This window comes from Oncorhynchus clarkii, chromosome 5 (assembly GCF_045791955.1).
Source record: "Oncorhynchus clarkii lewisi isolate Uvic-CL-2024 chromosome 5, UVic_Ocla_1.0, whole genome shotgun sequence".
NCBI lineage: Eukaryota > Metazoa > Chordata > Actinopteri > Salmoniformes > Salmonidae > Oncorhynchus > Oncorhynchus clarkii.
Window position 1 is genome coordinate 62,654,717 of NC_092151.1, and position 27,599 is coordinate 62,682,315.

General features: G+C 42.3%; 1 protein-coding gene across 2 annotated transcripts; it reads left to right on the plus strand.

The window, feature by feature from the left end:
• Positions 1 to 8,240: 8,240 nt before the first annotated feature.
• On the plus strand, positions 8,241 to 24,213 carry LOC139410154 (nuclear factor interleukin-3-regulated protein-like). Of its 2 annotated transcripts, XM_071155600.1 has the most exons (3): positions 8,241 to 8,312; positions 8,798 to 9,456; positions 22,537 to 23,830. In XM_071155600.1, the coding sequence occupies exon 3, from the start codon at positions 22,644 to 22,646 to the stop codon at positions 23,481 to 23,483; it is 840 nt and encodes a 279-aa protein (XP_071011701.1). In that variant the 5' UTR covers positions 8,241 to 8,312; positions 8,798 to 9,456; positions 22,537 to 22,643; the 3' UTR covers positions 23,484 to 23,830. The 2 variants fall into 2 exon arrangements, with proteins under 2 accessions (XP_071011701.1, XP_071011702.1); XM_071155601.1 differs by lacking the exons at positions 8,241 to 8,312; positions 8,798 to 9,456 and adding an exon at positions 16,071 to 16,330 and having other exon boundaries at positions 22,537 to 24,213.
• The last annotated feature ends 3,386 nt before the right edge of the window (positions 24,214 to 27,599 follow it).

Below are 27,599 nucleotides of genomic sequence, written 5' to 3' on the forward strand. Positions count from 1 at the left end.
ACTTAGTGACAACGGCTGATGTAAAAAGGGCTTTATAATACATTTTATTGATGAGATGGCAGAGATATACTGGAAACACACACACACACACACACACACACACACACACACACTTCATTGAATCACAAATATGGATTGAACATTAATAAGACCTGCTCACACTTTAGTCTAAAACAACCAAAAATATAAAAATATTACGATTCTATATCACCATACATACAGATAATTAAATTCACCAATTTCAAATATTGGCTAAAAACTGAGAGTTGAAACCTAGAGTTTGACCTACATCACCACGATGAGGAGGAAGTAGTGGTTGGCTTCTCACTGGAACTGTTTGTACAGCGTGAGGGGAAGTCCTGACAACAAAACCCAGCGGACAGACACAGAAAGAAAGAAACTGAGAAAGAAAGAAAGAGAGAAACAGAGAGAGAGAGAGAGAGAAACAGAGAGAGAGAGAGTGAGAGAAACGGAGAGAGAGAGAGAGAGAGTGAGAGAAAGAGAGAGAGAGAGAGAGAGAGAGAGAGAGAGCGAGAGAGTGAGTGAGAGAAAGAGAGAGAGAGAGTGAGAGAGAAACAGAGAGCGAGAGAGAGAGAGAAACAGAGAGAGAGAGAGAGAGTGAGAGAAAGAGAGAGAGAGAAACAGAGAGAGAGAGAAACAGAGAGAGAGTGAGAGAGAGAAACAGAGAGGGAGAGAAACAGAGAGAGAGAGAGAAACAGAGAGAGAGAGAGAGAGAGAGAAACAGAGAGAGAGAGAGAGAGAAACAGAGAGAGAGAGAGAGAGAAACAGAGAGAGAGAGAAACAGAGAGAGAGAGAAACAGAGAGAGAGAGAAACAGAGAGAGAGAGAAAGAGAGAGAGAGAAACAGAGAGAGAGAGAAACAGAGAGAGAAACAGAGAGAGAGAAACAGAGAGAGAGACAGAGAGAGAGAGAAACAGAGAGAGAGAGAGAGAGAGAGAGAGAGAGAGAGAGAGAGAGAGAGAGAGATGTGAGAGTTTGTCAATTAGTGGGTTAGCGTGTTTGTGCCAGCAGTGTTGGATCACAGTGTACTCTGTGACTCACGGTATATCGGTCCCAGTGGAAACACAGAAAGGATCTCTGCTGTCAATGTTTGTGGAAGCGGCGGCTGTTTGCTCTCACCTCCCACGTGATATGTGTTATAAACAGAGTTAAAGAAAAGCCTTATTTAACTGCAAATGTGCTTTATCTATTACTAGGTCAGGTCACTCTCCATCACAGATGGAGTTAGGATGAGATCATGTATGTGTGTGTGTGTGTGTGTGCGAGTGACAGACTGTAGTGTGTTATTATGCCATCTCTCAGGGGGAATCTTGCAGGTCCCTATTCGCCCATACCGTGCCTGGAGAAGACAGAAATTACTCTAATAGCTTCTTCTGAGGAAACCGGACCCCTTAAAACACTCCGTCATTATCAAACTAGGTCAAAGGTCATATATTGGATGCTTTATTTGACATCTAAACACTTTTCTTTGTTTCATGCAAATATGGATGGACACAAAGACTGGACTGACCGGTTTCAGGGTTGGTGGTATTATCCCCTTTGGGCACGGTGCCATAATGACCACAGACGCTGTTCTGGAGGAGTGAAACATCAGAAAACAACAGACAACAAGTTATTTATAACATTGACTCGCATGGCAGCCTTCTAACTCATTACATTGCTGCCATGCTTACTACCTCACAGAACACACAGAGAAAGGGAAACGAATCATTGACTGTGACCTATTCTCAATAGAAAGACACAAAATGCTATGTTACTAGGTGACTGAGTGTCAAATCAAATGGTCCCAAGTTTTAATATTTAAGATGTTTGATCAGCAGTAGACAAAATACCTACCGAACATGAGTTAACCCAGCTTGAGTTGAAGGTCTTCTTTTGATAAGTGGTTGGTAAAAAGAAGTGTCGATCCAACAATTTGAGCAGAAATCCTTTTAAGCCCGGACTCTCAGCAGGTAACACAACAAGAGGTGGTGAATTCTGGTTCGGGAAGTAGATACCCTGTTTTCATCTGTCGTCATAACCTAAAGAGGAGACAGAATCATATTCAGTGGAATGAATGTCAACCCAGTTCACCTCAGACAGGCCTGAGAAAGGGCCTCCGTAGCTGTAACTCTCTAATGCCTTTTCTCTTTACAAAGAAAATAGATAACAGGTGCTTCGGGCATAACAGCACAAACTCGAATAAGCTCCCACCTTAAATAAATAAACTAACAAATCCATAGCTCAATGTTAAATTGTTTGCCTGTTTCACACACAAACACCTGTGTAGGTGATTGTGAACAACTCTCACCTGTAAACAGCGTCTCTGGAGCATCCCTCCATAGCATGTGTGTCCCATGGGTGTCACATAAGACCCGTGACCAAGTGACTGTGGCGCGCACCAACAACCTCAGCAGAGTCAGACCACGGCTGAACATTAACGTGGTGGTAACTGTCCATCCACCCTCCACAGCATTTCATAACATTCACCTGCATGGGATTGTTCCCTCTCTTCTCCCTCGCTACCTTTATCTCTGTCTCTGCCCCTCTCCATCTCCCAGGTAGCTTCACTATCAACATGTTCCACCTGTACCTGCCAGAAAGAGAGGGAGGAAAGGAGGGCAGGGACAAAGCGTCAGGAGAGAGACGGGAGAAAAACAGGCAAATATAAAGGGGGAAAGGTTATCAGTGCTTAGTTTGAGAACAGAAACACCAGTGGTCCCTCATTTTCCAGCTCCTTTTCCCAGTCCATTCAACACTAGACCATTGAGATATACTCATCCGCACTGAAGATCTCACTGACGTCTTTGACTGAATCTCAATAGTCTCAGGAGAACGGGAGAGGTCAAGAGGAAACAAGGAAATGATTTTGAGATTCATCCTTTGTCACAATGCTAATAAGGTTAACATCAGACTACAGGTCTGATGAGAGTATCTATGAGCAGGAAGGGCTGTGTGGAGAAACTGAAACACTATGTCTTTGTTCTGGAAATACAGTGCCTTGCGAAAGTATTCGGCTCCCTTGAACTTTGCGACCTTTTGCCATATTTCAGGCTTCAAACATAAAGATATAAAACTGTATTTTTTTGTGAAGAATCAACAACAAGTGGGACACAATCATGAAGTGGAACGACATTTATTGGATATTTCAAACTTTTTTAACAAATCAAAAACTGAAAAATTGGGCGTGCAAAATTATTCAGCCCCTTTACTTTCAGTGCAGCAAACTCTCTCCAGAAGTTCAGTGAGGATCTCTGAATGATCCAATGTTGACCTAAATGACTAATGATGATAAATACAATCCACCTGTGTGTAATCAAGTCTCCGTATAAATGCACCTGCACTGTGATAGTCTCAGAGGTCCGTTAAAAGCGCAGAGAGCATCATGAAGAACAAGGAACACACCAGGCAGGTCCAAGATACTGTTGTGAAGAAGTTTAAAGCCAGATTTAGGAGCACTGTGCAAGCGATAATATTGAAATGGAAGGAGTATCAGACCACTGCAAATCTACCAAGACCTGGCCGTCCCTCTAAACTTTCAGCTCATACAAGGAGAAGACTGATCAGAGATGCAGCCAAAAGGCCCATGATCACTCTGGATGAACTGCAGAGATCTACAGCTGAGGTGGGAGACTCTGTCCATAGGACAACAATCAGTCGTATATTGCACAAATCTGGCCTTTATGGAAGAGTGGCAAGAAGAAAGCCATTTCTTAAAGATATCCATAAAAAGTGTCGTTTAAAGTTTGCCACAAGCCACCTGGGAGACACACCAAACATGTGGAAGAAGGTGCTCTGGTCAGATGAAACCAAAATGTAACTTTTTGGCAACAATGCAAAACGTTATGTTTGGCGTAAAAGCAACACAGCTCATCACCCTGAACACACCATACCCACTGTCAAACATGGTGGTGGCAGCATCATGGTTTGGGCCTGCTTTTCTTCAGCAGAGACAGGGAAGATGGTTAAAATTGATGGGAAGATGGATGGAGCCAAATACAGGACCATTCTGGAAGAACCTGATGGAGTCTGCAAAAGACCTGAGACTGGGACGGAGATTTGTCTTCCAACAAGACAATGATCCAAAACATAAAGCAAAATCTACAATGGAATGGTTCAAAAATAAACATATATAGGTGTTAGAATGGCCAAGTCAAAGTCCAGACCTGAATCCAATCGAGAATCTGTGGAAAGAACTGAAAACTGCTGTTCACAAATGCTCTCCATCCAACCTCACTGAGCTCGAGCTGTTTTGCAAGGAGGAATGGGAAAAAATTTCAGTCTCTCGATGTGCAGAACTGATAGAGACATACCCCAAGCGACTTACAGCTGTAATCGCAGCAAAAGGTGGCGCTACAAAGTATTAACTTAAGGGGGCTGAATAATTTTGCACGCCCAATTTTTCAGTTTTTGATTTGTTAAAAAAGTTTGAAATATCCAATAAATGTCGTTCCACTTCATGATTGTGTCCCACTTGTTGTTGATTCTTCACAAAAAAATACAGTTTTATATCTTTGTTTGAAGCCTGAAATGTGGCAAAAGGTCGCAAAGTTCAAGGGGGACGAATACTTTCGCAAGGCACTGTACCTGGCCAAACTCACAGTTCTGATTTTCTTTCACCATGGCTTTTATATTATTTCCCCTCACAATACAGAGGTCTCCTTTTCTTCCCCACATCACCCCCCTCTCTGCCTCTTCCCTCATCTCCCCCTCTTCCTCCCTCTCTCTCATTCTCTCTCTCGGAGGGAGGACAAACAGTGGGACTGTGGATGTGTCTCTCAGCTCCAGGTAATCAGCCTGTCATAAGGAAGGCCTATTAGTGCACTCTGAGCTGCAGGAGGACTGAGATGAGGACGAAGGGCCACAATGAGCTCCCTCCCAGTGGTGGCCACTAAGTCTTCATCCTTAAACGGAAGGTCCTCGCTACAAAAAGACCACCATTTATTGACACCGGTCATTTATTGACACCGGTCATTTATTGACACCGGTCATTTATTGACACCAGTCACACAATTACATTGTTTATGGCATAACATTGTCCACTTGCTAGTACAATTTTTGATTTTCTGTTAAATCACTATGATAAATCACTAATCATGTGATAATCAATGATGTTTGTGAAAGAAATATGTTACAATAAGAAGCCCATTACATTCAATGTGTATTATATGGTCTATATGGTCTAAATTCTCTTTCCATTCCTCTTATGCATCTCAAGTTCTCAACCGCATTCAGAGGACTGATGCTGACCAACAAAACCAAGGTGGCCACAACAGTGGGAACTACTAAGTGGCCTGGAATCACGATGGAACCACAGCAACTGCCAGGATTGTATATCAAAACAGTAGATCAATTCCTTTAGGTCAAAAGGCACATTATCACCATTATTGTTCAAAAGGCAACAATGAAATATAAACGTATATAAAAGCCACAAAGATATATAGCTAAATAGCTCAACGCATGTTTTAGGTTATAAATCCATGTGTAATAAGATGCTTGTATTCAGATGGATCTGTGTGTAATAATACAAACTAATGCATTGTTCAGTCAGCACACCTTCTTGTGCTTTTCTCTGTTGCATTGCCATCTGGTGGTTATAAATATCCACTGCAGCTTGATAATCCACTAAACAGTTTATTAAACGGTTTCTAAACTATACTAAATGGTCATCATGTGTCATCACATAAATATCTTACATCCAGTTCAATTGCATGTCGTCTATCTAACATAGTGTTAAATGTGCTTATGTGTTTTACTCGTACCCTCCGCTGAATTATCCTCAAAAGGGCCACAGTCTAATCCTTGAACGCGAGGGTCCGTGTGTTCATGTAGCACATGGAGATGTGTGAAACTTACTCCTCGGCCTTAAATGTCCTGCTTGTGTCGCCTCAATAGCTGGCTTTTGCGGTGACGCGATGGGCTAAGACACTCGAAGGAGGGCTGTCACGTGTGCTAGCAAGGAGGGGGTCCTGAGTTCGTGCCAGGTATGGGAGGAAGTGGTACTCGCTAAGCAGGCAGCATGGCACCCTTTTCATTCACATCTGTGTATTTTCATCAAGTACAATCAGTCCAATCTATTTTTAAATGTGGGCTTGCAGCAGAGTGGTTTTCTTAGATGTGTTGTGGCATGGGGGTCTCAAACCTCCACACACAATAAGACCAGTCAGCCAGGCTTTTTCCACTACAGTTTAACTGCTGGCTATTATACCTGCTAAACCTCATATCCCTCAGCAAGCATTCACACATACACACTTCAATGTGAATCCATCACACCATTAGAAATAGTTCAAAAGGTGGAGGCCTACTTACCATATAACAGTTGGGATGGTTGCTAATTGATGTCCACACCAAAGCAACAGAGAGATGGATGGACAGATATACCGCAGTATCTTTGGTACATTTTACAGAGCGATGTCACTGTGGGGTCAAACTGTGGCCAATTAGCACACAACAGACAGTTGACACACAGGCCTTCTGAGAGAGGACTGGAGGCCATTTTGACCAAGCTCCATCCCGCCTGGTTACTGTAGATCAAACCCATACTCAATCACTAAGGCATCTTCCACATGAGATCAGAGCCAGAGTAACACCATGACACAAAATTAGGTACTTGTACACTTGCACAAACTGTGGGGTCAAACCTTGTCAAACTAGAATCTCTGTAGCTCATTACATATTACTGGATCTGTACAGTACCATCACTTGTCTATGCCTGGTCCATCTTTCCCATGAATGAGTGGATCAGTGTGAGAAAACTGTGCTTTTCTGATGGAGGGGCCGACAGCCAGGCTCTGACCAACCTCTGCTCTCAGTCACCCAGTCACACTGCATCTGAAGCAGAAGGTTACACCCAGAGAGCTAAATGAGGCAGTGAAACTTCCTGTGAAAAGTGGTTAGCAGCTTAGGACTAGGAATCATGCAAAGACCATTTCAGATTGGCCTTTTAAAATAGAACCACGTCTTGTCATTCACACGTACTCTATTGTCAACATGCACACACTTCTGACAACTACAAACAGCTAGCACAAGAAACAAGGCTTTTTCAAAAGTATTTCAGATACATGGCTAAAGAGTAGGGAGTAAGATAAGGAGTCATAACCAGGCTAACAATACTTGACGTTTACTGGTACACACTTTGTGGAAGTACTGTATTTGAGACTGTATGTGGGCACAGCATCATGTGTACGTTAGCTGTGATGGAGTTGGGAGGGTGAAAGGGTGAGCTGGACGGGGTTCTGCTACTTGCCTAGAGGGTCACTTTGTTGATATATGGTTGGCCTATGTAGACCGAGGAGGGGAATTCCATGCCAGCATAAAGGCAGGAAGTGGTTTTGCCACACAATGAACTGAAACCTGGGCTGCATCTCAATAGTTTAAAGTAACTTTCTCCCCTCATATCCTCACTTCCATCTGCACTAATGTGAAAGAACTGGACAGGTGACAGCAAATACCTGAAAGGCCGTCAACCACATTGTTTTCAGCCACCATATGTTATCAGTTCAGTGCAGGTAAATGAAGAGGAAACCACTTCAGACAATGGTGATGCCACCTGGTACCTGTAATATAATGAATCCTGAAATCACTACCATGCACAAGTCTGAGCACCACAACAAGCCCTGCCACTGTCTACAAAATCTCTAAATGTATCCCTACTCCCACAGACAGTTGCTTTTTCACTTCTACAGTAATGGCATAAAAGGCATACTTGTGGTAAGTGAAACTAGACATTTATTCAGGTGAATGTCTGTGGTTTAACCCTTTCAGTTCTAGGAAATAGAGACTTTATGAGTCATTGCGACCACAGAATCGGTCAGGTAGTTGAGCTTCGGCAGTTTGGAACTAAGGAAGACCTATGGATGAGTCACAAGAGAGCACAAGCAACATGTTCACCGCAACTGCACCCTCTTCTCACAGGACAGTCCCCCCCTTACTGCCTGGACAATCCTCCACTCACCACATGCCCATTGGCCCATCCACAGATACATGATAAAGTACACAAACACTGGCCCATTTCTGTGGAGAGGAGGCTTGTAAAAGGTAGGCTACGGCTACGTTGACAATACATAGGGCAGGTCATTTAGATCCTTTCTGGATTTACTTTTTACAACGGTGATCTGGATTTCACCTTTCAGAACTCCTGAAGAAACTAGACACAATCATTGATAATGACCATTGTTTCTGTCAACCACACAGACGAGCGCGCTTGCACAGAAATAAACACACAACATGCACAAAAGTTTCACAGCTCAGAGCGAAATATGCGCCTTGTCTCATTATCACTTCAGCACTTCACATCGTGACAGCGACAAAAAGGTAGGCCTGCTAGAGCTTGTAGCCAAACTATATTTCAAACCTCAACTCCTCTTATACTTCCTAAAAACTCACTAAACAGAATTTATATGTCATGGCAAAATGTATAGGATGCAGAAAACACACGACAAAAGCCCAAAATGCCGTTCAGATTTTCTTATTTTTTTGTAAAAGTTAAATATCTAAATGGTCACTTGCTTACCAAAACTGCATTTAAACATAACCTAGAGCACTGTGTAGTTAATGGTTTTAGTGTTTTCCCATCAGCATTTTCAATGTATTGGTTGAAATTCCAGCCTTGGCTACTTTTGTATAAATATTTTGTATAAAGTCTAATATTCTTTTTATAATATTTTCTGCAGCCTTTGAATTAGGCATAGCTTGCAGACCTACTATGCAACACATCACAAGTAATACATCAGGTGTGAATAATGTCTTCAAAAGCAATTGTACTATAGAGCCTTTACAGCCTCTTTGTCCTCTCATAGCCTACTGAGTGACATGTCTACCCCACGGAGTAGCGAAAGGCCCCTGGATGATATGGGCCAGCCCTCCTCCTCAGTGGAGAGCAGTGGTGGGGAGGAGGAGATGTGGGACCCTGGCCTCCTCTTCCCAGAGGTCCGGCCGTCCCTTCTGGACCACAGACAACTGAGGCTCCGGACCTGCCAGAGCCATCTGTACCCCAGCACGCGCCGCAAAAGAGAGATGACCCCTGCCGATAAAAAGGACGCCAACTACTGGGATAAGCGCCACAAGAACAACGAGTCGGCCAAGCGCTCGCAGGAGAAGAGGAGGGTGAATGACCTGATGCTGGAGGGCCAGCTGCTGGCCCTGAGTGAGGAGAATGCCCGGCTGAGGGCTGAGTTGATCACCCTGCAGTACCACATGGGCCTGGGGAAAGAGGCAGGCCCAGCCACCCTGCGTTCCCATGGCACGGTTCCACTGCACAGCCTGCTGCCCTGTCTGAGTCACTCATCAGTGCCTACCAATCTGATGCCCTGGGGCTCCCTCTGCCTCCCCCAGCCAGCCCTGTACCCCAGCCTGCCTCTCTACCTGCCACACTGGAGGAGTATGAGCGGCAGAACCAGGCCCTGGACATACACAGAAGCTTCAGGGGCAGGTTCAACAAATTGACTCAGCTCAGAAGGTACCTCAGTCCAGACAGCTGCTAGCTAACGGCGTGGCTTAGAACAAATCAACCCCAGATTATACACAGGCCTAATTTAATGGCATGTATTCAATGTCAGATCATGTCAAATAATACATGGACACTGTATTTATTGAGTGGTTGCTAATCAATTGCAAATCGTAGTTTAAAATATTGTTATAAATACCATATGTGCATTAATTACATTTTGAGAGTGAACTGGGAGTTTATTAAAATAATCTCAGACTGTTACATGAGGAATATGACACCGGTATTTTCGGTGAATTTGTGGTGATTTTCTATTTAGTTGAATAGGATATAAAAGATAATATGTGGAAATTCTCCCTCTTTGCATATCTTAAAAATGAGCAGGTTGGTTTTTATATTTTATATTTAGGACAGCAAATATTCTGTGGAACACAAGATGGGGCTCCATAGAATGTCCTCTTCATATTCTGCTGTATATCTAATACAAGTGTTCTTTTTCAAATGACACATCAATACAACTGGTTTAACCACTTTTACAAGTACAGTGAATATTAAATTATTCAGGGGTAAAATAGACAGACTGCATTTTTCCCCCCAACATTAAATGTTGCATTTTTAACACCAATGGAATAAAAATATATATTTTTCAAAGAGCAGAAAATATTTTTCACATTCTCATATAAACAAGTAGGGTAGTAATGAAAGCAGTCAAAGATACATTTTCAATCACTTTTAATTCAATGGCTCGCTCTGTTCTGTACACAAACACAATTGCTGTATTAGCCTAATGGCAAGCATTAGAAAAACTAACACGACAATCAACCTTCGAAAACACACTCTGCAACTATGGATTTAAAATGCTTTGACCGCTAAAAAATGGAGATGAGCAATATTGGTTTGAATTTGACTGTTCAAAAAGCAGTTTTTCTGCAGTGTGAAGCTTCGAATAAGGCTTCACTGAAACTAGGTGCTCTTTTTGGTTGGTTGGTGGGTGGTAATCCCCACGCCGTGAATTCCCTTATTGCCAACTATTGCACATTAGTTAGATATACAGTACCATTCAAAAGTTTGAACACGCCTACTCATTCAATGGTTTTTCTTTATTTTTACTGTTTTCTACATTGTAGAATAATAGTGAAGACATCAAAACTATGAAATAACACATATGGAATCATGTTGTAACCAAAACATTTAGAAACAATTTGTTAAAGGCCTAGTGCTTTTCTTACTACTGATTAGAACATTTGTGGGCAACCTTTTGCCTTGATGACAGCTTTGCACACTCTTGGCATTCTCTCAACCAGCTTCACATGGAATGCTTTTCCAACAGTCTTGAAGGAGTTCTCACATATGCTGAGCACTTGTTGGCTGCTTTTCCTTCCCTCTGCGGTCCAACTCATCCCAAACCATCTCAATTGGGTTGAGGTCGGGTGATTGTGGAGGCCAGGTCATCTGATGCAGCACTCCATCCCTCTCCTTCTTGGTCAAATAGCCCTTACACAGCCTGGAGGTGTGTTGGGTCATTGTCCTGTTGAAAAACAAAATGATAGTCCCACTAAGCGCAAACCAGATGGGATGGCGTATTGCCGCAGAATGTTGTGGTAGCCATGCTGGTTAAGTGTGCCTTGAATTCTAAATATATCACAGACAGTGTCACCAGCAAAGCACCCCCACACCATCACACCTCTTCCTCCATGCTTCACCTTGGGAACCCCACATGCAGATATCATCTATTCTCTAACTCTGCGTCTCACAAAGACACTTTGGTTGGAACCCATAATCTCAAATTTGGACTAATCAGACCGAAGGACAGATTTCCACTGGTCTAATGTCCATAACTCGTGTTTCTTGGCCTAAGCAAGTCTCTTCTTATTATTGGTGTCCTTTAGTAGTGGTTTCTTTGCAGGAATTCGACCATGAAGGCCTGATTCACAGTCTCCTCTGAACAGTTTATGTTTAAATGTCTGTTTCTTGAACTCTGTGAAGCATTTATTTGGGCTGCAATTTCTGAGGCTGGTAACTCTAATGAACTTATCCTCTGCAGCAGAGGTTACTCTGGGGTAATCCTTTCCTGTGGTGGTCCTAATGAGAGCCAGTTTCATCATAGTGCCTGATGGTTTTTGTGACTGCACTTGAAGAAACGTTCAAAGTTCTAATTTTTCCAGATTGACTGACCTTCATGTCTTAAAGTAATGATGGACTGTCGTTTATCTTTACTTATTTGAGCTGTTCTTGCCATAATATGGACTTGGTATTTAACCAAATAAGGCTATCTTCTGTACACCACCCCTACCGTCACAACACAACTGATTGGCTCAAACGCATTAAGAAGGAAAGAAATTCCACAAATTAACTTTTAACAAGGCACACCTGTTAATTGAAATGCATTCCAGGTGACTACCTCATGAAGCTGGTTGAGAGAATGCTAAGAGTGTGCAAAGCTGTCATTAAGGCTTTGAATTACTTTGAAGAACCTCAAATAGAAAATATATTTTGATTTGTTTAACACTTTTTTGGTCACTACATGATTCCATATGTGTTATTTCATAGTTTTGATGTCTTCACTATTATTCTACAATGTAGAAAATAGTTAAAAATAAAGAAAAACCCTTGAATGAGTAGATTTGTCCAAACGTTTGACTGGTAGGCTAATTCAATGCATTTTTATCGAAAAGCGGGCGTTTTACCAATTCACATACTGATATGCCTTAGAATGGCTGGCTGGTTGTTGGCTGGCTGGTTGTTGGCTGGCTGCAACCTGGTCTCAGAGCATTTCGTATTTTTCTGTAGGTACAGTGCCTTGCGAAAGTATTCGGCCCCCTTGAACTTTGCGACCTTTTACCACATTTCAGGCTTCAAACATAAAGATATAAAACTGTATTTTTTTGTGAAGAATCAACAACAAGTGGGACACAATCATGAAGTGGAACGACATTTATTGGATATTTCAAACTTTTTTAACAAATCAAAAACTGAAAAATTGGGCGTGCAAAATTATTCAGCCCCTTTACTTTCAGTGCAGCAAACTCTCTCCAGAAGTTCAGTGAGGATCTCTGAATGATCCAATGTTGACCTAAATGACTAATGATGATAAATACAATCCACCTGTGTGTAATCAAGTCTCCGTATAAATGCACCTGCACTGTGATAGTCTCAGAGGTCCGTTAAAAGCGCAGAGAGCATCATGAAGAACAAGGAACACACCAGGCAGGTCCGAGATACTGTTGTGAAGAAGTTTAAAGCCGGATTTGGATACAAAAAGATTTCCCAAGTTTTAAACATCCCAAGGAGCACTGTGCAAGCGATAATATTGAAATGGAAGGAGTATCAGACCACTGCAAATCTACCAAGACCTGGCCGTCCCTCTAAACTTTCAGCTCATACAAGGAGAAGACAGATCAGAGATGCAGCCAAGAGGCCCATGATCACTCTGGATGAACTGCAGAGATCTACAGCTGAGGTGGGAGACTCTGTCCATAGGACAACAATCAGTCGTATATTGCACAAATCTGGCCTTTATGGAAGAGTGGCAAGAAGAAAGCCATTTCTTAAAGATATCTATAAAAAGTGTCGTTTAAAGTTTGCCACAAGCCACCTGGGAGACACACCAAACATGTGGAAGAAGGTGCTCTGGTCAGATGAAACCAAAATTGAACTTTTTGGCAACAATGCAAAACGTTATGTTTGGCGTAAAAGCAACACAGATGAACACACCATCCCCACTGTCAAACATGGCGGTGGCAGCATCATGGTTTGGGCCTGCTTTTCTTCAGCAGGGACAGGGAAGATGGTTAAAATTGATGGGAAGATGGATGGAGCCAAATACAGGACCATTCTGGAAGAAAACCTGATGGAGTCTGCAAAAGACCTGAGACTGGGACGGAGATTTGTCTTCCAACAAGACAATGATCCAAAACATAAAGCAAAATCTACAATGGAATGGTTCAAAAATAAACATATCCAGGTGTTAGAATGGCCAAGTCAAAGTCCAGACCTGAATCCAATCGAGAATCTGTGGAAAGAACGAAAACTGCTGTTCACAAATGCTCTCCATCCAACCTCACTGAGCTCGAGCTGTTTTGCAAGGAGGAATGGGAAAAAATGTCAGTCTCTCGATGTGCAAAACTGATAGAGACATACCCCAAGCGACTTACAGCTGTAATCGCAGCAAAAGGTGGCGCTACAAAGTATTAACTTAAGGGGGCTGAATAATTTTGCACGCCCAATTTTTCAGTTTTTGATTTGTTAAAAGAGTTTGAAATATCCAATAAATGTCGTTCCACTTCATGATTGTGTCCCACTTGTTGTTGATTCTTCACAAAAAAATACAGTTTTATATCTTTATGTTTGAAGCCTGAAATGTGGCAAAAGGTCGCAAAGTTCAAGGGGGCCGAATACTTTCGCAAGGCACTGTAAATCCCAGACACTCCATTTAGTATATGTTACGTTTCATATGGTATGTATTCATTTGTGGATGTCAATCACCGACTATTACAATATATATTATATGTTACGAATATGCAAAACATACAATATGTTACGAATTTGCAAAACTCATGGGTATGTTACGAATTCTAGCTAGGTGGCCAAGTGGCTAACGTTAGCTAGCTGGCCAACGCTAGCTAGGCTAGGGGTATGGGTTAAGTTTAAGAGTTGGGTTAAAGGGTTAAGGTTAGGGGAAGGTTTAAAGTCAGGTAACCTTTCCTCTAACCTTAACCCTTTTCCTAAACCACGTTTAACACCTTGAAGTATGGCGATTCACAGTATACCCTTCAGTAGCTTTAACTGCACATCTAAGATGACGCCACCGATGTTCTAAACAGTGGTAAGAAAAGCACTAGGCTTATGATTAATTCATATGTTCACACTTTTGCACATAGACCTCTCACCATTGTAAACTGTGCACCTACAGGTGTTCCAGTACAGACTTGCCAAAATAATAGCAAGTGATTCTAGAACACCAAATTCCTACAGTAGCCTACTCATTGTCAAATAACTAAATACAATACTTCTATACGAGTTATTTATACCAGCCATATGTGAACTCTATTTCATGTGGGTGAGGAGAGCTCACGAGAGAAGAGTGTCATTGCCACGCTGCTCTGGGGTGTGAAACCAATGGTGCTGAATGGTGACAGCATGGACACGTCTGTTAACACCAGACTCTTTTGAGCACATGTCATTTTTGACTGAGGCCCTTCACACTCATGTGAGAACATCACTCATTCAATATGAGATATGGTTTCCCTATCATCACCTCCTGCCTGCTGCTATGGCAGTAAATAGCTGAATGTATGACTATAAATACAATTCAAACCAAACTAAAGCCATTTAGTGCACAGTAACTACAAAACGAGTATAGCTACAGCTATAGTAACAAAACGACTACTAGTAATAGTAAGAAAACGAGATGACATTGGAGACCTAACTGGGTAACTAATGAACCCTTGAAGCATGGTCATCACTCAACGGAAAGAAAATTCAGAGTTGACCAGATGTCTCCATAGGTCCCGTAATGGTTGATTTCCACTGGCCACATTCTACGGGCTGGTTTCCCAGAACCTAGATTAAACATATTGCTGCACTAAAAAAGCCAATTGGATATTCGTCATCGAAAGTGCTTTTTAGTACAGGACTAGGCTTGACCTGAATCAGGTTCTTCATGAGTAAACCCTTACTAGGCATCCAGCAGTATAGCACTGTACTGCACAACACGTTATAATCTATGGCAATCCATGCAATAATGTCTACCTGCAGACTGCAGTTACTACAAGGGGCGCCCAGCATGAAACGCCTATTAGCATTGCCTCACTACATGCCACGCCCACTGCCGTTGAGGCTGCTTGTAACAGTAGGCCTGCCTGCGACCCGCGGATAGACTCTTCTCAAAAAAATACAAGACTTGTTTCTATGATAAGCCACTAGATGGAGTACTGTACAACATGACATGGAATCTCAGTCATGACATGCTTGGTCAATAAAGTATTGTTTGTCAAAATCTTCCAAATCATACAGGTCAACCCCCCTAAAAAAATGTATGTCAAATTGCAAGAAGTAATTATGAATTAGTTGTTAACAAACTAGAAAGATCATGACAGTTGTGAACAAATGTAGCCTAACTGTTGACGCTGGATAATTAAAACGTTGGCTGACACAGTAGGACTATGTTATTTCACCATTGCACTGGAATCTCCCAATCTTAGCAGGATTGTACTTGACCTCAGGTTTACAGGATAATCCTTTATAATAAAGCTATACAACGTTTTCACAGGATCCCACTTCCAGTGTCTACCCCAGTAGACAAAGAAATGTCACCCCTAGTATGACAAAGGACAACCCTTTTATTAAAAGTTGTTGTGTAAAACTGGTCATTTGAGGTAAACTGCCTTATCACACCCAAGAATACAGAGTGATAGGTAAGGGGCTAGAAAGAGAGAAACGGGAAGGACCTGGTAAGCCAGGTACCAGATCTAATGGCTGACACTTCCAGCCTCCCTCTGCTCAAACACATCTCCCGAGACGATGAAAATAAGTAAGCCACGACCACCACATTGAGGGTGACTGAGGAGGATACAGACACACAGAACAGAAGGGATGGGCTAGGCTAGGTGGAGTGGGGGGTAGACAGACAGACAGACTTAATATGCTAAGAAAGAGAAAAAAAAAGGTTGAGTGTGAGGTCACACATTGTGGTGGTCTGTGACGAAGCCACCTCATCGTAGGTGAACTTCAGGTGAGATACAGGGGAAGGATGAGTGTACAGTTCTGTAAGTTACCGTCTGCTGCTCACAGAGACACAATGGGCGGGCGGTGGAACATTGACTGAGGTCATTGTCACATTGCGTCAGTGTTGTACTTACTGGAATATAGTTGCCAGCAGCAGAAGGTAAGGGTCCTGTGTTCATTTTCATAACATTTTCACTCACCTCTGTGGTGGACAGACAATGTCTAAATTAAAGTTCCCTATACATATGACATATCGAGCTACAGAGAGTAAGGTAAATGGGTCAAATATGTTTTTTTTCTTACCCAATGCACTGGCAGTCCACAGCTTGACTTACCGCTGTCACTCTCAAGTCTCAACTTGGAGCAGTAATCAGAGAATTATACTTTCAACACCGAAACGTTTGTCTTAACTTACAGTATTCTGGTTTTCAGACTTTTTGGAGGTGTTACAATAGCAAGTCTATTTTGGACGTGGCATCTCAGATCTGGGTATATTTTAAATGAGGTGACTTCCCTATTACAAACAGATAACATTTGATAAAACTTTGATACTGGCTATGATCTAGTTCTTGAAACAGATGAACAACTTTCTTTAACTTATTTAGAATACCTTTGTGCAACATACAAAAAAGCACTACAATCATGCTACTTTGGGCATTTTTGTTGCATAAGTGACATCTAGGAGAAATGTGAAACGTTCGTCAGCCTGTGTAGGACCTGTAAGACCTTTCCAAATGTACATAGTAAAAGTGATTATAGCAATGACAAAATGTTTTTAAGTGACCAATTATTGTTCTAAATAAAAGAGGGGGAAAAGGTTGAAAAAAACAGAGATAATATCAGCAGATAATATTATCTTCAAGTAAACATGTATTTTGGTATTTTATTCCCTGTTGAAAACAGTACAAACTGTGCAGATGTACAAAGGTTTAGTTAGTCTGGCTCTACATGTAGATGGTAGAACAACCAGAAAATTAATAATGGAGCTTTTTGCTGTTCTTCTTCTGTCGACGAGAACATTTCAAAGTGTCAATAAAAGTGTTAGTAAAGTACTTTTATGAAAAACAGTGTTTATAAAACAGTACTTTTCCTATAGACTCTAGACACATACAATGCAAGAAAGTTGCTACAGTACATCCCTAACTAATTTGATATCTTATATTTCAAGGAATGTATGTGTTAACTGAAAAGGCATGCTTGTGGTAAAGGCAATATTCTCTGGAGAATTTAAGAGGTACTGGACATCCATGTTTTGTTATTGCCGCCATGACAGATCACTGAAAACATTAACAGTAAAAGTCAGGAGGTTAACCAATGGTTTCCTATTAGGTACCCGGGAGAGAGACTCAAGTACTTCACAAAGCAAGGAAGGAAACAACAACAGACCAACTGGTGCTGTGACTTATGCTGTAAAAAAACGGATAGGTGTCAAAAGAAGAAGTTTAAAAGTTCCTTACTAAAAAGCAGTGTCTATAATTAGCGTGTCAATAAGCAGCAGGTGCAGTAACTCACGCAGTGAGGGACTCGTCTCTGGAGAGGACTGTTCAGGAAGCTGAGCAACACTCTGCTGCAGTCCTCTGTTGTCCTACTCCCTACACAGCAGCAGTGCTCTCCACTTGCTAGGCCTCAGCCCTTGACAAATGTCCTCCAACTCACCGTTGGGGCAAGTTTTAGGCCACTCTGCCATCACGACACAACTCTGCTCTACCTCCAGCAACCAGCAACTCTAGCACCTGGCTATAAACATGCAGCACCCCATGAAATATTTTAGCAACGTCAATGAGGTTTAAAATGGTTTGGGTATGATTGTACACTCCATAAGCAGATTGTTTGCTTCTAGTTATGAATTGATGAAGAAGAGGCATAAATCATTATGGTTTGCAATTTTTCTAGCTTGTTGCACAACAATGTAAAGAGAAGGCACAACAGCATGGGAAACCTTGAGAAGTTTGCCCACAAGCCTTGGACAGAGGTCCATCTACAGTATATTTAGAGCAGGGGATTGGGCAGACTCGGTGCATTTTCAATCTCAAGGTGCATGTACTCTCCACCACAAGGCAGAGCTTTACTCTCTGTCTCTGACCTCAGTCTTTGGGTACATTTTGATGCCCTTCGCTCTGACTGCCACTTCAAAGAGTAAGTATAGCAGCAAAGCACAACAGAGTTGGTCTACTGTAAACTTGAAGAAATCATATTTTTATCACAAAGTTGTATTTCCTGGGGTTCTCGTACTTGCAACATTCTCCTTCTCAATAGTGTTATTAATCATAACATTGCATTTTTGCTTCAGGCTATGCCAAGATCTACATAATGAATCTAATAGAAGGATAGGACAGACAGACTTCTCACAAAGTATTAATAAAAAAGAGAACTTGCAGGACATTTCACGATAAGTCGAGGTAACATTATAAGAAGCAGACTCAACTCTTTAAAAACCTGCTTTGTGTAAAATATTGTGTGCTATAGCTGGGAACATTAAAACGTGACTCTGAATGACAACATAAGGCTGTTTGTTTATTTCCAATATTACAACGATTATTCTCAAGAAATGTAGTGCGCTTCATGTTTTAATTTGCTTACCATGATACTTCTGAATATCATGACACTGGCAAACCATCTGACCCATAGAAATGAACAATTCATTGTTATTTTGACCTTTGGGGAATTTTGTAAAAACACACAGATGTAGTTTGTTGCTTTAAAATACAGACCAAATATCAAAAGTGCACAGAGAGAGCCATGTTGTCATCAAACCCAGGATATCTTACACATCTAGATAATGATACCTGTGTGATAGCATCTGTAATCATTCTCATTTCATTAGTTATCTTCAGATGATGTACCTGCCAGTATAATTACACCAGTTTAGGATGGACACACTGTATTATGCACAATTGTGATTGTGATCAGACTTTGATAAAACATATGAGTAAGTAGTATCACCCAAGTGCACAGTCATTTATGGGATGTTTAAAGCATTGGAAATCCTCCCTGGTCTTTGTGGTTGAATCTGTGTTTGAAATGCACTGCTCGATTGAGGGACCTTAACGATAATTGTATGTGTGGGGTACAGAGATGAGGTAGACATTCAAAAATCATGTTAAACACTATTATTGCACACAGAGTGAGTCCATTCAACTTATTTTGTGACTTGTTTAGCAAATTTTTACTCCTGGACTTATTTTGGTTTGCAGTAACAAAAGAGTTGAATAGTTATTGACTCAAGACTTTTCAGCTTTTCATTATTAATTAAATTGTAACAACTTCTAAAAACATGATTCCTCTTTGACATTATGGGGTATTGTGTGTAGGCCAGTGACATTTTTAAATTCAGGCTGTAACACAACCACATTTAGAAAAATTCAAGGTGTGTGTCTACTTTCTGAAGGCACTGTATGTGTGTGTGTTGGAGTGTCCGTGTAGTATGTGTGAGTAAAGTCCAGTGAGTGTGCATACAGCCAGCGCAAGAGAGTTAGTGCAAAAAGAAGGGGATCAATGCAAATAGTCTAGGTTGCCATTTGATTAACTGTTCAGCAGTCGTAAGGCTTGCAGGTAGAAGCTGTTCAGGATCCCTTTGGTCCCAGACTTGGAGTCTTTGACAATTTTTAGGGCCCTGACACTAACTTGTATAGAGGTCCTGGATGGCAGGAAGCTTGGCCCCAGTGACGTACTGGGCCGTAGTGCGTACGGCCCAGTACGTCCCTGGGGCCAAGCTTCCTGCCATCCAGGACCTCTATACAAGTTAGTGTCAGGGCCCTAAAAATTGTCAAGCAGTTGTCATACCAAGCGGTGATGCAGCCAGTCAAGATGCTCTCAATGGTGCAGCTGGATAACTTTTTGAGGATCTGAGAGGCCATGCTAAATCTTTTCAGCCTCCTGAGGGGACTCTGTCGGTGTGTTTGGACCATGATAGGTCCTCAGTGCTGTGGACACCGAGGAACTCTCGACCCGATCCACTACAGCCCTGTCGATGTGAATGTGGGCGTGCTCCCCATCTGTTTCCTGTAGTCTACGATCAGCTCCTTTGTCTTGTTGACATTGAGGGAGAGGTTGTTGTACTGGCACCACCATGTCAGGTCTCTGACTTCCTCCCTGTAGGTTGTCTCATTGTCGTCGGTGATCAGGCCTATCACCGGTGTGTTGTCGGCAAACTTAATGAAGGTGTTGGAGTGGTGGGTGAATAGGGAGTACAGGAAGGGACTAAACATGCACCCCTGAGGGGCCCCCGTGTTGACAGTTAGCGTGGTGGATGTGTTGTTGCCTACCCTCACTACCTGTGGAGCCCGTCAGAAAATCCATGATTGCGTTGCAGAGGAAAGTGTTTAATCCCAGCGTCCTCAAATCAAATGATATGTCATTTGTCACATGCGCCGAATACAACTGCTGTAGACTTTACCGGGTCCTTAGCTTAGTCCTGAGCTTGGAGGGCACGCTGGTGTTGAACGCTGAGCTGCAGTGAATGAACAGCATTCTCACATACTGTAGGTGTTCCTTTTGTCCGTGTGGGAAAGGGCAGTGAGGAGTGCATCCGAGATTGCGTCATCTGTGGATCTGTAGTGCAAATCTCTAGTGGATTTTTGTCTATGTCACACATGCACTTATCTCAATAGCAACACACCACTACAGGACCTTAGCTTGTCCCTGCATACCCTGTCTATAACTACTTCAGCCTATAGAGCTACATTCATCTGGTCTCCTTCGGAGGATTCTTGTAGTTATTATGTTGCTCTGGTGGTTATGCTGCTGGCATCACGGGCTGACAGCTGGTACAGAATGGTCTCAGCGCTCTCTGCTGTAGGGAAACATGGTGGCCAAACAACATCAATCAGCAGCCAACATTGAAATCCAAACCAATCAATCAAACTATTGAGCTGCATAACACTGACATTCAGACAGATCAGAGTTCACATTGGGACATGGTGCGCTCATTAATAAGCATGTAATGGTTCAGGAGTGGCTTTACACTGGCTAAAAAGATGAACATGCATAATAGCTCGATAACATGTAACTGTAGGAATTCGGTTTCAGATGTTCCCAGATTGATTAAGAATATCTCAGTCTGATGTTTCTGCATATGTGTGTGAGAGAGTGCGTCTGTGTATTCACTTCACACACTACACACACAGGCCGCGTAGTCTCATAGCTGTGGTTAAGCAAATCTAACATAGCCTTTTTCCTCCTGCACAGCTTCCCACCAAACCCACTCACCCACCCACTCACCCTCCCCTGCAATGAAACAGATGAGCAGGGCTCCATTGTAGTGCTTTTTCATCTGAGGGTTTCTATGTTCCTGTTTGTACGTATTGTCCTCTGGCTAGGGCACATGCCGTCTCACTCCTAACTGACCCCCCTCTAATCTCCATGTAAGGGGCGAGGGACAGAAAATGAAAGGGAGGTAGAAGAGATGGAGCAAGCGGTGGGCACATTGCAGACAATCCGTAGCTGGGGGTGGACAAGTGAGTGCACCATCAAAAAAAGATGACTGTGAGAGTGTGTGTGTATGTGGGAGAGAGAAAGAGAGAGAGAGAGAGAGAAAGCAAGAGAGCAGCATTGTGAAAACAAAACCTTGCTTGTTTCTAAAACGAGCCTGCTCTGCACCGAGCAGATTGCGTGTGTTTGTAACTCTCAATCACTTGACTTGTCCGCTCTATCAGCCACGAATCAGTATGTCACAAATGACATGTAGCTCATATCTTAACTTTGCAAATCATTAAAAGTCCACAAAAACAGCTATTTGCTCAACTATGTGTATTCAGTGTCTAAGCTAGGAGAAGAATACGAGTTGATTAGTCAAGTTGAAAGAAGAGGCAGGTCCAGAGAAGTTCCTGTGTCAAATCTAGAAATTGTTTGTGTGAATGACATAAGAGCTGGTAGAGCCGAGACCAGCCACATAATACCGTATCATACCAACTGTCCAACATTTTAACTTGAAGGTCATGCTGCCTCATGTCCATCTTACATACTATATTAATCACCCAATTCAACTTACTTGAACACTCCGGAAGTCTTTCAGACAAAGATTATTTTAGTCACACTAGAGGGGCTGGTTACACCTCAGACAACTCCTCCTCTCTGGCTTTCCACCACTGTTAGATTCAGCTTGTCTAGACGTGGAAGTGTCTGGTCTCAAAGACAGACTGAGGGCTGGGCAGTGGGCTGACAGTGGGCTGACAGTGGGATAGGAGTGGGCTTTGTGGCTCTATAACAGCATTTAATTCAAAGCTGTCAACGGTCAAACACAGAAATCAATAAATTTTCTGATCTGTGACCCAGGCACTTAAACATACTGTATAGCAGAAATGTGGAAATGTATAGCCTATACATACAATTTGACAAATACTTTACTAATTAACCTGCCCTTCACAGGTGACATCCTAGAAAACCAACCTGAAAGAAGTGCATGAGAAGTTACTTATCTTCCTTTTACCTGCCCAACAAAGAAACAGCCATCCTACTTTCTATACTGAGACCAGATGGAACCCATGTCGCTATCTCCAAACGGGAGCATTGAGGAAGTGGAGGACGGTCACATAGCCTACCTAGATGGGGAGCTGGCACCCAAGGGCCTGCGGCGCAAGAGAGAGTTTATCCCAAATGAGAAGAAGGACGCCACCTACTGGGAGAAGCGTCGCAAGAACAACGAGGCGGCCAAGCGGTCGCGGGAGAAGAGGAGGGTGAACGATTATGTGCTGGAGAGCCGCCTGGTGGCCATGAGTGAAGAGAACGCCCGGTTGAACACAGAACTGCTGGCCCTCAAACTCCACTTTGGCCTGGTGAGCCCTGCGGCCTACGCTGCCCACCAGAACAGCCTGCTACGGCTCCGCCATGCAAACACCTATAGCCCCCAGTCTCCGCCACCCAGCAGTTCAACCCAGTCCCTGGACAGGGATGTCTACTGGGGCAGGAGTCCCAGCTACAGAGACCCTTCCACCCTGCCCACTTACCACCACCGACCCTCCGTCCTGACTGGGCAACCTGCCCCTGCCCTGATCCATCCACATGCTCTACCAACCAGAAGGGGCTATCCATACATCTTAGACATGCCCAGTGTCCTCCACCCTGCAAACTCATCCTCCCTTCTCCTGCCCCCGCTTCTCCCCCCTGCCCTATCGTCGTGGCCGGGGGTTCCCCTGCTGAGGCCCACCCCTAAGAGAAGGTGTTCAGATGAGGAGGGGGAACAGCAGGTCCCAGCAGCCTCTTCCAGCGGTGCATTACCACACAAGCTGAGGCTGAAGACCCCCAGAGCTTCTACTGTCCTTAGGGATGTCAGAGATAGGGCCTCCCCCCCACTCCCGGTTTATGTATCTGACTGACCACACTGCACAGGGCAGACCAACCACAGCGCTGGAACATTGACACCAAAGTTATAGCAAAGACATTATGTACAACTTAAAACAGACATTTGTTTGATTTATTAATTATTGTTTTTGCTTCTCTGCCATGCTTCTTTAGTGTCCAAGTTAACGGGATAAAATATATTATAGCATACTTTACTGTAAATTCTGCTTAATTAGCCAGACTTTAAGGGTTTTATAGCACTGAGAGACACTTACAGTATGTATGTAAAACTCAATATGGGCAGCCAATATAATAATTAGATTTTAACTTTTTGGAATGGATGGAATTTATCTTTTCAAATTAATAAATTCCTCTTATTGTTCACTCTTTACTGATTAGCACACAAAGTGTGTGTGTGTGTGTGTGCTGCAATGTGTAGGCTACCGCGTGGGTAATGTTTATGTTATGTTGGCTGCCTGGTAGAGCAAGCACTGAGGTCTTGAAGTTGAGATGAGGGGAAAATACCAGACATGACATGAACGGAGATGAATTTCAACATAACTTGAGACATATTCTGTGTATAATATAGGTGTGAGAATTTAGTGGTTAGTTACTTGTACCTGCTATAACCACCACAAATGCACTTAACGGAATGGGGTATCTATGGTGCAAATGACGAACAGTCACGGACCAATTTATTTGTCTCGGGCCAACTTATTTGTATTTTAAGACCCTCGAAATCAACCTTATAAATCTTCTTATGTAGTTGTTTTTGTCCCAGTGCATTTTCAGTCTAAAGCTCCCGTTAGCAACAGATGAGAACAAAGGTCCAATCAGTGTGGCCTAACCTTATTTAAATACAACCACTGTGTACAGAGATGGGGTAGTCATTTAAAAATCATGTTCAACACTTTTATTGCAAATAGAGTGCATTTCAGTAGCTGCATCTTCATCGCTCACCTTCTGTTTTTGTATTGACATGAACTCTGAGTCACTGACTGACTTGTTGAATCTTCACCTTTGTGAAATGACAAAGAAACTTCCTCTCTAGCCCGCTGAGCAACTCTTGTGGGGAAGCTTACTCCCTGGTCGAACAGGGTGACAGCTCACCGTCTCACAGAACCCAAAACCTCTTCCATACGTCTAAATTTACTACGATCGTGAGCCGACACGGGCAAAAAAAACAGTCAAGCCATCTGTTCATCAGTTTCCGCGAATTCACAACACTTTACGGTATCACGTGTTTTCAGGTAGCGCAACTGATTTGGAGGCAGAGTATGTGAGCGGAGCGGAGCTGGAGAAGAGCAGAGCGTGCCCAAAATTGACTGGAGCATGGAAGGAGATTCCCAAAGGCTGTAGTTTCGCCTTCTCGCTCAGCTCCAGTAGGGCCCCAGTAGCGCTCACTTCACGAGCTCAGGGCATGCCTCCTCCAGCATGCATTTGTAGTCTATTTATGTGCTGCTAATAGCCCCTTGCTTTAGCTACTGTCATGGAGTTCACTAAATGTTTTCATAAAGAAACGGATAAAACACACAGGTGCTGAATCAAGGTGGCTTACAAAGATGAGGACCAAGAGCAAGAGAGGGAGTGTGGTGACGTAGTGTCCACAACTAAATCATTATTGTGAAATCTGAAAAGACACTTATCCCCAAAATATGATGGTGTACTTACTACCTGAACGTGTTAAAATAAAGAAAAGAGGGTTTGGGAAACGGAGCTGGGGAGAGGCCCAGAAAATTCTAAATTGGACAAATGCTATACTCGAAGCAAGACAACTGTCCATCTGCAACAAGGTGCAAGAGATGCAATATAAGATTATGCAAAAGGTTCATAGGACTCCCATTATATCTAATTAAATGAACGCAGAATTATCTGATACCTGTTGTAAGTGTAGGGTAACCTTTTTGTACACTTATCCCGCTAATATTTCAGATACCCTAAGAAGTGTCAATATAAAAATGTGTGAATTTATGGGTCAACTGGACCCTGGTTGCTTTCTTGTAGAAAATAAATATATTGTTGTATAGTCCTATATACCCTGTTAGGGGCATACTACACATTATAGCCAGACATTTGGCAACAGTGTTAAGTAAGGAAAATAAAACAATTATGTTCATGAAATTAATGAGAGAAAAAAATGAAGTAATGAAACACTTAAAGCAGAGAACTGAAAGGGAAAGTCATATTGTTTTTGTTGGTTGTTATAAGTTACCGTATTTCATTTTGGAATTCAAATAGATATCTACAATTTGATTATGATGTTGACCTGAAACAAAGAAAATTATATAACATGTATTTTTAAGATAGTGGCAAGAAAAGGTATGTGAACCCTTTGGAATTACCAGGATTTCTGCATAAATTGGTCATACAATTTGATCTGATCTTCATCTAAGTCACAACAATAGACAAACAGTCTGCTTAAACTAGTAACACACAATTATACATTTTCATGTCTTTATTGAACACACTGTAAACATTCACAGTGCAGGGTGGGAAAAGTATGTGAACCCTTAGATTTAATAACTGGTTGACCCTCCTTTGCCAGCAACAACCTCAACTAAATGCTTTCTGTAGTTACGAATCAGACCTGCACAACGGTCAGCAGGAATTGTGGACCATTCGTCATTACAAAACTTTTAGTTTAGCAATATTCTTGGGATGTCTGGTGTGAACTGCTCTTGAGGTCATACCACACCATCTCAAATCGGGTTGAGGTCAGGAATTTGACTGGGCCACTCCAGAAGGCGTATTTTCTTCTGTTGAAGCCATTCTGTTGTTGATTTACTTTTGTGTTTTGGGTCATTGTCCTGTTGCGTCACCCAACTTCTGTTGAGCTTCAATTGGCAGACAGACAGCCTTTTATTCTCCTGCAAAATGTCTTTATAAACTTGGGAATTCATTTTTCCGTCGATGATAACAAGCTCTCCAGGCCCTGAGGCAGCAAAGCAGCCCCAAATCATGATGCTCCCTCCACCATACTTTACAGTTGGGATGAGGTTTTGATGTTTTTCTCCACACATAGTGTTGTGTGTTCCTTCCAAACAACTCAACTGTAGTTTCATCTGTCCACAGAATATTTTGCCAGTAGCGCTGTGGAACATCCAGGTGCACTTTTGCAAACTTCAGACGTGCAGCAATGTTTTTTTTGGACAGCAGTGGCTTCTTTCGTGGTGTCCTCCTATGAACACCATTCTTGTTTAGTGTTTTACGTATCGTAGACTCACCAACAGAGATGTTAGCATGTTCTAGAGATTTCTGTAAGTCTTTAGCTGACATAGGATTCTTCTTAACCTCATTGAGCATTCTGCGCTGTGCTCTTGCAGTCTACTTTGCAGGACAGACACTCCTATGGAGAAAAGCAACAGTGCTGATCTTTCTCCATTTATAGACCATTTGTCTTACCGTGGACTGATGAACATCAAGGCTTTTAGAGATACTTTCGTAACCCTTTCCAGCTTTATGCAAGTCAACAATTCTTAATCTTGGGTCTTCTGAGATCTCTTTTGTTTGAGGCATGGTTCACATCAGGCAATGCTTCTTGTGAATAGGCAATGCTTCACATTTTATTTGAGTGTTTTTTATAGGGTAAGGCAGCTCTAACCAACAGCTCCAATCTCATCTCATTGATTGGACTCCAGGTTAGCTGACTCCTGACTCCAATTAGCGTTTGGAGAAGTCATTAGCCTAGGGGTTCACATACCTTTTCCAACCTACACTGTGAATGTTCAAATGATGTATTCAATATAGACAAGAAAATACAATAATGTGTGAGTTATTAGTTTAAGCAGACTGTGTTTGTCTATTGTTGTGATTTAGATGAAGATCAGATCAAATTGTATGACCAATTTATGCAGAAATCCAGGTAATTCCAAAGGGTTTTCTTGTCACTATATATCCCCCTGAAAAATATCACTTTCAAAAAGCAAGCCGAGAACTACCCCTCCATTTTTTTTAAACATTACTTTATTTCTTGGTCGGAATGAGGTTTGTGCATTAGACCTAATACATTATCACAGCATATTGTCTATATACCTGGCCTGTCGATACTGTTCTTCTCAGACCATATTATATTTAAAAACTTGAACTTTGTTAACAAAATAGATCAGTTGGTGTAGCACTTGCGAGGCATAGCTGAGCCTAAATTGAAATAA